Source organism: Cydia strobilella, chromosome 8 (genome assembly GCF_947568885.1).
Source record: "Cydia strobilella chromosome 8, ilCydStro3.1, whole genome shotgun sequence".
Taxonomy (NCBI): Eukaryota; Metazoa; Arthropoda; class Insecta; order Lepidoptera; family Tortricidae; genus Cydia; species Cydia strobilella.
Window position 1 is genome coordinate 9,394,824 of NC_086048.1, and position 12,286 is coordinate 9,407,109.

Here is a 12,286-nt window from a genome sequence, read left to right on the forward strand (position 1 = left end):
TGGGAAACGTGTAACCCATCGCTTGTTTATGGGAAGCTGAACTCGTCATACTTATTGGCAAGTCTAACTGTACCTCCTACTCCCACCAAGAAATCACGGCGACTTGCCACACTCCACCACTACTTTGCATCGATACCGATTGAATTTCGTCATTAAATGATTGAGAGGGAGTTTGAAGAGTCTTAAATTTTCTTTATTCACGTTATAGTCCCTTTACCAGGCCTCCTTCACTCGCTCAAAGCCACGCGCTATATGCCTACCGCTTGGCGTATCGTCGACGATATAATCGACAGAGGGCCGCCGAACGCCCGCCTGAGCGCTAGCACCGCACGTTTCCCGCGCTTACGCTTCGAAATGCCGAAACCACGTAATTATTGTGCAGTAGATGGGTGTAAAAGTCAAAAAACAAAAGAAAATTTGTCGTTTTTTTAGGGTTCCTTACCCAAAGGGTAAAAACGGCACCCTATTACCAAAGATAGATATAACTCCGTAATAGATGGATACAGTCTAAGGAAAAAACGTGCCTCGAAAATCAAGAAAATTTGATTCTCGTTCAGAGGGCGCTACTAGTTTTGGTCTACAGTCGTATACATGGCGTTGACGGTTTCGTTTGTTGTTATTTAACAATTTTAACGCATATCAGTGAAAGAACATGGGTCAAAATAATAAAAATAATTAATGCAAATAAAAAAGATCATTTATATATCTATATTTAAATACATTCTATCGTATTTTTATAAATCTTCATTTTTAGTTTTAAAGTGTGTCGACAGATGGCAGTGAATTTACTGGGGTTACAAAATTTACTATGACAGTACCGCTCTAGTATAAGTTACTCTATGCTATTACTAAGACTCCGCTGCCGCTGTCCGTCTGTCACCAGGCTGTATCTCATGAACCGTGATAGCTAGACAGTTGAAATTTTCACAGATGATGTATTTCTGTTGCCGCTATAACAACAAATACTAAAAAGTACGGAACCCTCGGTGGGCGAGTACGACTCGCACTTGGCCGGTTTTTTCATTTCCGAGAGACGAAGAAAGGTGAGTAGTATTTTAAATCTATCTTTATGAATTTTGTCACTATTTATTTCTTTGAACATAAGTAGATAAATCGTAAATTAAGGAGTTTTTTGAGTCAGGTATTATAAGTGTTGTTTTTAAATATTTGATTGACTAATATAAAATATGGTTGATTCGCAACATTCGTTTTATTACAATAATAACATAAGTAACAGTACAACCCTAGCGCATTCTTACGATGACGCGTTGGCACGTGGCTCGCACGGCGAGCAAGGCAGTCTCGACTCTTTGTGCGCATACTTATGGTACATTTCTTCTCGTCCTGAGCAGCAGGTATTATTATTAAGATTTTGTAGGCTATTATAGAGTAGGTATTTTCGCTTTTGTATGGGAATGATGTATCTGTTACGTAGTAACTATTTATTAATCTGTGCCTTTACCACTTGATAAAACAGAATATTTAAATGTATAGTACAGTCAGTTCCTTACATTTCCACCCACTTTTCAATACACGACCCATGCCTCCCTAACCCATGACACGTTCTTTCTCGCTCTATTTTCTGTGCCTCAAATACTGGTTGGATAAATCAGTCACATAGAGCACTAGCTAGCCTGACGCGAAAATTTAAATGGGTGTGAATTTCGGCAATAAGTTAATATTCTCATGACAAAGCAGACTTAATTTGACTTTAAAACGAATTACATACTCGTATCACCAAGCCCTGGTGTTTGTCTCCATATTTAAATTACATCAGAAGGTAAACGTTTTCCCCATCTTAAGGTTGACTCTATCAGCATGTTTATGTTCATGGCTCTGGTTGAAAGTTGTATTACAAGACTTCTGCATAGCGATTAGCGATTACTGCCACACATTACTGCATACATTACAAGTCAGTTATTAAGTACTTTACTCGATCTCTACCAATATCTACTAGTGTATTCCTATTCCACACACATATCCCAATCAGCGCTCGTTCTGACTGGTACTCTAACTAGTTTGATATTGGATTATTTTTCAAGTGTGCTGTGAGAAGCGAGCTTGCAAAAGATATAGAAAGAATTATAGTGTGTAAAAAACGTGCGAGTGAAGGTTTCCAACTCAGTGCACTTTTGATTAACGCCTGTGATTAGATTAGTTTGCTCGTCTAATTTGTCTTGTCCAGCTTGCGTAAGCCCGATATGTTTTTGCTCAATATGTTGAGCTACCCAAACAACACATTCAACATAACAATAAAACTTAACAGTCTTTGTTTTGTGCTTATTTCTAAAACAAATACGACGCGTGCAACTTCTATTTTTGCCGGCGTCGAATTTGAAATTGGATTCCGCAGTTGGTTTTTTAATCCATTTAATTTAATCTCACTAGCCAGCGGCAATTTAGGTCAACGGGCAGTTCTTTATTTGGCATCGTTTTATTTAATTGGTGTATTGTCGTGGTCAGTACTTGATATAGTCTGTACGGAAAGAGATGAGTCGTGGAATTTATGGGGCCCAATACATTCCACGACTCTTCTCTTTCCGAACAGACTCTAACGAGATCTGAAGAGGCCTCACCTTCTCAAAACAAATAAAGCGAATAATGCAGTTTTTATAGCCTCATTTCACTCTCATCCATTGTAAAAGAGTTTTCAATAAGCCGTCTATGGAGGGTCGATTGCAGATGTTATTATGGCCTTGTAAATTGAGAACAGAACGGATTCATTTCCTGAAGTGATCACGGAACGAGAACTGTCAACAACTGCACAAGACAGTTCAGTTTACATGGCAGCGCGTAGGCTGCGGACGCGTTCGCTTCGCTGCGACATTGAACGCGACCTTTAACTTTTTAATTTTTAAAACAATTAGTCCCGTGCATGCACCGACGCCTTTGGCTCAATACACAATGTTCAGTCACCGCCTTAGTCTACTGGAAGAAAGTCGCGTTTCGCGCCGCGATTTAAAAAGTTTGCTCAAACGTTTCTTATCTGTGATTGCTTTTGAATTTTACGCCGATAACGCCTTGTGACGATTATTTGTTTTATGGAATGGCGATACCTACCATTGCAGTGCGGATAGTTTTATAATTTCTAAGGTTTGTGGCTGCTGTTTGCTTCATAAGGTAGTTTATTCTACTAAATATACTTTTATATATATCAAAGTAAGTAAGTTAAGAGTGGAATTTATAGCATTGTAAAATATTGGCCACTGTTACAGTTATTTTCGAGGGGTTCTAAATATTACCAGAAACAAATATAAACACTAAATGAGAGTAACAAAGCTTTATATACTACAAAATAGGTAACCAGAAATTGCCGGAACCAGGACACTCTTTTAATAATATTCTACCAGTAATTACATTTATACTAAAATTTTACCTTTACTTATGGCTACACAAATAAATAACCGGCTAGCTTCGGTTGCACAGGACTCTATGGTAAGTACTTATTATTTAAACTATAGCTTCAGGGACCAATTAGGGGTTTAGCGAACTCTTTTAAATAATTTGGTATATTCAGCAGCATCCTATACAATACTGATTTCATTCAAGTTATCGTAAAACGTAGTAAATTTATTTATTTTTATAATGAACCAGTATATCTTAATTTAAACAAACTGAAGTCTCGTCCTCTCGTGCCTTCTGAGGTCCAGCCTCAGAAGGCACGAGATGAGGAATTAGATTTATATAAACAACTGCGACATTACTGCAACGGCATCAACCAAAACGTACGTATTTTAGTAACCACGTCCACGTTATTATGACAAAAATACAGACATATGTGTCGTTTTGAAATAATTCGGTATCTACTTACTTACATAATATTACATAATATTATCTAGAAAAAAAACAAGACCTAGACACCTTTCTCAACAACTGGCCGGAGGAGGCACTATATCGGGAGTCGTGGAAGACAAGGGGAGAGGCCTTTGCCCAGCAGTGGGACAACATAATAGGCTAGTAAATAAAAAAAAAAACAAATTATTTTTACACACAAACAGATAAATCTTGCGAGCGAGTCTTAAGTAACGAGTAATAAAGTATCTTATACTGTTATAAGATGCTAGGGATAAGGTTATGATGATTTAAAGACTACGTAATAGGTTAGATACCAGTGATATTGATTATGACAGGAAATCACTAAACCTTAATTACTACTTTCTAGCCAACTGGAAATCCCAGATATGTAATTATTAATAACAAGCACCTCTGCTAACTAAAAACAACAGTTGTGTGTACATAACCTGTAGGTAGGGTGCCACAAGCGGATAAAGACAGACACTGAGGTAATCCTGGTGTCCAGTTTTTACCAATTTTGTTAAAACTTATTAAATATGATAAAAATTATATTAAACATTAAAACCCCACTCTAAATATGTTTTGAGTCCGAAATTCAAAATTAACCCATTTTTCTTCCACAGACACAAATGAAACGACAATGCAGACAGCAAGAGAGTCAAGCAGACAGCGACGGAGCAACAAACGGCGAAACTCCAGAAAGAAATCTCTCTCACCGTCCGACCTAAAATGCTACGATAAGTCAGACAATCGCTCCCTCTCCGAAGGCACGAAAGCCAAGCATAGAAAAAGCAACATAAGAAGGACTTTAACGCATCCGTTCACCGGTGACCAGGATGCGACGATGATAGGAGTGTTTAACCGTGAAGTGAAGGCCCCGGTGCCTGAGAGTGACGAGTCCAACATCCCTCCGACGAGCAGCGACAGGGACACGGAGGATGACGCGCGAGTGTTGAAGTCTGTGATCAACCGGTCCCGATGGGATTCCGGGAGTGAGATGGACTCGTTGGTGTCGACTGTAGTGAGGCGCGCCTCGGCCCGACGACGCAGGATGCCAGCAAACCCAGGTGAGTCTTGTTGTTTTAGAACAAAATAAATCCAAAAGTACAGAACGTTCACTGTGTAAAAATCTCATACACTGGCTGGAACACCGTATGCGTGTCTTTCAGATGCATTAGTACCTTTGCAAGTACTATTAGGTAGTTCTGTAGGCGAAATACTCTGTGTAGTCTGTGTTGTATTTTGCCATTCACTGGTATCGCCTATTTCGCCTAAGCCCTGTAGAAAAATTCGGCATCAAAAGACGGAACTCGCGCGGGGTTCGGTTCGGAAATATTAATCTTAAGATAATATATGCCCTCTGTACCTGATTTGGATGATCTACTCATAATTTGACTACATTTTAAATACCTACAGCATATACAACAAAGCAATATTTTCAATTAAAATGCTGAAAATACGTTTTAGTCCGTAAATATCGTATATATTTTCTCGTTTGCCGATTTCTTGATAATCTTATAAAAATGTCGGCAACAAATTCCCCACTCCGCGGCATGATCAAATGACCGTAATTTAGGCAAGCAGCATTTCAAAGATAATGACTAAAGGATGCTGTTTAATAGGCTTCTGCCAAAGAGGTCATGGTTTGCAATATGGTTAGTTCTTTATTAATGTGGCAAGCTACCAGTTCCATCTAATCGAAATTTTACCGCAGTTTTCATCAATTTTCCTGATGCTACCTGTTTTGCGTTGACATTATATTATTTTAATTTTAAAGCACGTATTTTCTGTCATTGGGTAAAAGTACCTTTACGCGGAAATAACTAAATATCAGTCCTTGAGAACAAAGCAGCAATTTTGTCTGTAATCATGTAATCAACTCATCGATGAGATTGCTGTTGTTACGTTTCTATTAACTAATAACTAATAAGAAACAGACTTTCCTTTTCCTGTCCTGACTACTTATTTTGTTAGGGTTCCGTATCCAAAGGGTAAAAACGGGACCCTATTACTAAGACTCCGCTGTCCGTCTGTCTGTCACCAGGCTGTATCTCATGAACCGTAATAGCTAGACAGTTGAAATTTTCACAGATGATGTACTCGTATTTTTGTTGCCGCTATAACAACAAATACTAAAAAGTACGGAACCCTCGGTGGGCGAGTCCGACTCGCACTTGTCCGGTTTTTTAATGGTAATACAATTACAATTTTATTAAATATATTACTATTTTGTCTTTCTGGAAATATGATGAAAGAACAAACACGAAAGTAATCAAACAAATAATATTGTTTTTCCTCCCTCCGACAAGAGTTACTTATACTTGCTATCTCCAATTATTCAATACAAAATCTCATTCAAGTCATTTTTATAGATGCCTCATTCAGTCCCATATACCAAAGATATATGTAACTCCGTATAAGATAAGTAAAGTCTAAGAAAACACGTGCCTCGGAAAATCAAGAAAAAATTACTCCCGAATAGATGGCGCCATACCTTTGGCCTATACTCGAGTAGATGTCGACACCGTTTGATATTTAACAATTTTAACACATATTCGTGAAAGAACATGGGTCAAAGTCATACAGCGTTCTAATAAAAATTAAAATAAAAAACATCCATATATATGTACCTATATATACATTTTTTGATATTTTTAGTCATTTTCTTTTTAATCCTGTGCCGAACGATGACAGTAAAACTGTGACTACAAAATTTACTACGACAGTAACCCTCTATACTCTCTATCCTCTTTGCATATATGTACATATTTTATTTTTGTGTTGCTTTTAAAAATAAATGAATTTTATGGCGTTAACTTAATTATATTAGGCAGAACTTGGAACTTTGATTTCTTGTCTGCGCTACCCTAAAGTTTGTCTGGAAGAGATCGCTCTTAATCGATAAGACCGCCTGTTGATACTCTAATTGTTTTTGTTTCTGGACATGTATTGTAAACTGTGTCAGGTGTGCAATAAAGAGTATTGTATTAAAAGCAAAATACAAAATTATGACAGATTTAGCTCTAGGTATGATAATTGATAATAAAAGCGTCTCTGTACAGAAATGACCAGTTTCATAGAGAAATAAGTAGGTAAGCATAGAGTGCTCACTTAATACATATGTTTTGTTAGCGTCAAGTAGCGGATTTATCAGTACCGCTACTTGACACTAGATGTCACGACTAACGAAAAGTGTATTGCTCAACAATTTTCATATAATATTTTACAAACAGAAATAGGGTTCGGTTAATCAGGTTATAATATTAGCTGAAATTGTTGAGCATTAGACTTTTCGTTCGTCGCGACATCTATTGTGATGTTGCAATACTGATAAATCCGCTACTTGACGCTAGATGTCGACTACGAAAATAATAAGAGTTTTGGTAACAAACCTGATGTACGGAGTGACCACTCTATGCTTACTTATTTCTCTATAAGTTCTTGCTTCTATTTATCTTTTCATTATTCAGATTATTTCTCAGATTTAATGAATGCAGGAAACTGGCAAATTCAAGTAGATACAAATGTCTCAACGCTGCACAATACCTGTTATGTAATCGTGTTTAGTCGGCAAACTAAACTACACCGGTTTTTACAATCCCGCGCGACCAGACAATTAACAAACAATACGGAACTGATACATATAAATCTGTGTAAATAATTAGGGTACACGTACGTATATAGTTAAACTGGCACTTCCTATTAGTCTAGTTATACATTTTTGGCCTATGCTAGACGGAGATTTGGCTCTCGAAAGAAGATACAACTAAACAAATTGAACATTTAAAGACTTTTATTGGCGTTATTGATAGCATAAACGTTTATCAAATCGAACAAGATGTTGATAATAGTACTTCTCTATCTGTCATTTTGACATGTGTGTTTGTTAGAAATATCTATCTTTGGTTAGAATTAAAAAGATAATTAACAAAGTTTTGCTAAGTTTTATAAATAATATGTAACATGAACGCTTAGTAATAGTACTTTATGGTCGAGGCTCGGAAGTAGCTACTTGCTGGCTGAGGATTCGTTTTAAACGGACGACCTTGGGAGTCCGTTTAATTGAATCCGAAGCCAGCAAGTAGCCTTCCAGCCGAGTCATATATAATGCTTTTCTCAAAAATGGCGCTATAAATGCAAATATAATAGAAATATTTTACAGAAGCAACGTTCCTATGTATATATTTTCACAGAAAAAAGTAAAAAGATTTGCTTTGCCGCCGTTTAATTTTTTTAATTAAAAATGGAAGTGTATTTTTCTGCTGAAAATACGCCAACCTATTTGAGACACCTAAATAGTCGCGGTACCAACATTATAAGAGCCCGTAGTCGATTTGAAAACGCGCGAAGATACGACTTTTACACAGTAACCGAACGCCGGCCGCTGCTTAAAATAACGCGACCGCCTAAACAATATTGATACTTTCGCAACATTATGCGTCACTTTATAACTTTAATTAGGTTAAAATAAAACTTTCGGTAAATTTGATATAATCGTTTATTACTCTTAACAATTTACCTAGGTATTCATATAATACATACAAATTATATAGCATGATGATAATGATTTGCACTAAGGCAATATCTTATATATATATAATCATCTTACTCGCGTTATCCCAGCCTTATTGCCACGGCTCATGGAAGTCTGCTGGGGTCCGCTTGGCAACTAATCCCAAGAATTGGCGTAGGCACTAGTTTTTACGAAAGCGACTGCCATCTGACTTTCCAACGTTCCAACCCAGAGGGGAAACTAGCCTTTTGTTGAAATTTGGTATACAGATAGTTTGAGTCCCGGGGAAGGACATAGAATACTTTTTATTCAAGAACTCACCCTTTAAGGGGGTGGAAATTTGTATGGGGAATCAATAAACGCTGAACCGATTAAGATGAAATGAGGTATGGACATAGTTTGAGTCCTGGGGAAGGACATAGGATAGGTTTTACCCCAGAAACGGCGGGGGGGGGGGGGGTATGGAAATTTGTATGGGATCCAATAAAACCGATTTGGATGGAATTTGATATTATGGAGATAGTCTTAATCGTTGGGAAGGGTGATAATAATTTTTATTTCCAAAGTCATCCTCTTCTCTTCTCCACTCTTCTAACACTCGCTCAACGTGTGGTTGGTTGTACGATGAATACTGCTCAAGACCTGGAACACCTGGAGTGCTTCTGGGTGCAAAGGGTCAGGGGTAACACTCGCTCAACGTGCCGCTGGTAGAGTATGATGGGGAAAACTCAAGACCTGGAACACCTGAAGTGCTGCTGGGTGCAAAGGGTCAGGGGTAACACTCGCTCAACATGCCGCTGGTAGTGTGTAGTGTACGATGGATACAGCTCAAGACCTGGAACACCTGGAATGCTTCTGGGTGCAAAGAGTCAGGGGTAACACTCGCTCAACGTGCTGCTGGTAGTGTATGATAGGGAAAGCTCCAGACCTGGAACACCTGGAGTGCTGCTGGGTACAAAGAGTCAGGGGTAACGGGTAACACTCGCTCAACGTGCCGCTGGTAGTGTATGATGGGGAAAGCTCCAGATCTGAAACACCTGGAGTGCTGCTGAGTGCAAAGGGTCAAGGGCAAAGGGTGGGTAACACTCGCTCAACGTGTTGTGGGTAAGTGTATGACGGAGACAGCTCAAAACCTGGAACACCTGGAGTGCTGCTGGACGCATCGGATCAGGGGTAAAACTCTTTTAATCTGAAGTTGGTAGAGTATGCTGTAGGCAGGTTAAGTTCTTCAAGACCTGGAACACCTGGAGGGCTGCCAGATGAAGCAGGCACCTGACCAGAGCTACCAAACGTTTAACATGCAGTAGGTACTGGGGGTTAAAAGGGGGTGGAAGTTCTGATAACAATAAATGAACCTGAGTTCCACTAAGTACAGCCAGGGTTCATCATCAGCTCTATCTTGGGTACTGCTCTCCCATTTGCTCATCAAGACGTGTCAGAAGACCAAAACAGCGTGTGCCTATATTGCACCAAACCTGAGTTCCACTAGGTACAGCCAGGTTTCAGCATCAGCTCTATCTTGGGTACTGCTCTCCCAAGTGTTCATCAAGACGTGTCGGAGGACCAAAACAGCGTGTGCCTATGTTGCACGAAACCTGAACTCCACTAGGTACAGCCAGGGTTCAGCATCAGCTCCATCTTGGGTACTGCTCTCCTAATTGCTCATCAAGACGTGTCGAATAACCAAAACAGCGTGTGCCTATGTTGCACGAAACCTGATTTCCACTAGGTACAGCCAGGGTTCAGCATCAGCTCCATCTTGGGTACTGCTCTCCTAATTGCTCATCAAGACGTGTCGGAAGACCAAAACAGCGTGTGCCTATGTTGCACCAAACCTGCGTTCCACTAGGTACAGCCAGGGTTCAGCAGCAGCTCCATCTTGGGTACTGCTCTCCTAATTGCTCATCAAGACGTGTCGAATAACCAAAACAGCGTGTGCCTATGTTGCACGAAACCTGATTTCCACTAGGTACAGCCAGGGTTCAGCATCAGCTCCATCTTGGGTACTGCTCTCCTAATTGCTCATCAAGACGTGTCGAAAGACCAAAACAGCGTGTGCCTATGTTGCACCAAACCTGCGTTCCACTAGGTACAGCCAGGTTTCAGCATCAGCTCCATCTTGGGTACTGCTCTCCTAATTGCTCATCAAGACGTGTCGAATAACCAAAACAGCGTGTGCCTATGTTGCACGAAACCTGATTTCCACTAGGTACAGCCAGGGTTAAGCATCAGCTCCATCTTGGGTACTGCTCTCCTAATTGCTCATCAAGACAGACCAAAACAGCGTGTGCCTATGTTGCACTAAACCTGCGTTCCACTAGGTACAGCCAGGGTTCAGCATCAGCTCCATCTTGGGTACTGCTCTCCTAATTGCTCATCAAGACGTGTCGGAAGACCAAAACAGCGTGTGCCTATGTTGCACCAAACCTGCGTTCCACTAGGTACAGCCAGGGTTCAGCATCAGCTCCATCTTGGGTACTGCTCTCCTAATTGCTCATCAAGACGTGTCGAATAACCAAAACAGCGTGTGCCTATGTTTCACGAAACCTGATTTCCACTAGGTACAGCCAGGGTTCAGCATCAGCTCCATCTTGGGTACTGCTCTCCTAATTGCTCATCAAGACGTGTCGGAAGACCAAAACAGCGTGTGCCTATGTTGCACCAAACCTGCGTTCCACTAGGTACAGCCAGGGTTCAGCATCAGCTCCATCTTGGGTACTGCTCTCCTAATTGCTCATCAAGACGTGTCGAATAACCAAAACAGCGTGTGCCTATGTTGCACGAAACCTGATTTCCACTAGGTACAGCCAGGGTTCAGCATCAGCTCCATCTTGGGTACTGCTCTCCTAATTGCTCATCAAGACGTGTCGGAAGACCAAAACAGCGTGTGCCTATGTTGCACTAAACCTGCGTTCCACTAGGTACAGCCAGGGTTCAGCATCAGCTCAGCTCTATGTATACTAAAACCTTCTCCAGAATGTAACAAACACTTTTCTAAAAACCGCATCAAAATCGGTTCAGCCAAATGCGAGATAATCGCGAACAAACATACATACATACATACATACATATACATACAAACATACGGGTCAAACTGAGAACCTCCTTTTTTTTGAAGGCGGTTAATAAACAAGTACTTACAACCCAAGGATTAAAGTTTCTGGTCGCAGTTTACACGCACACAGTACAGCCAAACACGCAAACAAATATAACTTTTTACACGGCGAGCGACGCACACAATGATAAATAACTTCGTCGTCGTCGATGCAACGTGCGGAGCCGATCAACAAACGTCCTGCCTCTACCAGCTCCCGCGCGGGACTGAGGCCGCGAGCGCGTGTCACCGATGTTATACCAGAAAAAGGGGAAGTTTTTAAAAAATCGTCAGAAAATAAAAGTTGCAATTTAAATAAAATGAAGTACAACAACAGTTTAAGTAAACATTGCAGATTATTTGAGTATGCAATCTACGTCGAAAATAAGTAGATTTTCGGAGAAATTGTCACTTGTTTTGAGGTCATTTCTGGAGAAAATTGAATTCGTTTAACTTTCATTTCCTCGAACTCTAAGTCATATAACAACAATGTAATCTGATAAACCTAGAGTACAGAATATGTGTAATACAAATTTACCATTTTTAGCAGTCCAAACTTTACGAAATTTACAAATAAGAGCATCAAAGTCAGTGCTTTACACGCGTTTACCTAAACGTCCATCAGAAAAAAATTCATTACTAATTTAGTAAGCCTTTTTTCAAAAAAAATGATCTGATAAACCTAGAGATAAGAAGTCGTGCTAATAGAAACCAGTACTTGTTATTTCAATTAGGTAACAAAAGGTGTACAATTTCACAGAAGAAATCTATCAACTTTACATTTTTGCGACTAAAATCGTAACCGGGCTCATAATAATAAGTACTGATCATCTGTTTGGCTGTTTGGACCTATGCCTTCATTTGATATGGCCACTTCAACTTTT

The 12,286-nt window shown here is 39.7% G+C and overlaps 1 protein-coding gene across 2 annotated transcripts in view; it reads left to right on the top strand.

Moving 5' to 3' along the window:
• The window catches only part of LOC134743602 (uncharacterized), a 137,455-nt gene that overhangs the window by 38,387 nt on the left and 86,782 nt on the right, over window positions 1–12,286 (top strand). For both annotated transcript variants that reach the window (XR_010128032.1, XM_063677162.1), the window contains exon 2: window positions 4,419–4,862. Coding sequence is in view for 1 of the 2 variants with exons in the window: in XM_063677162.1 (XP_063533232.1) it covers window positions 4,436–4,862 (427 nt within the window). In the remaining variant the exon portion in view is untranslated. The remainder of the gene's footprint in view (window positions 1–4,418; window positions 4,863–12,286) is intronic.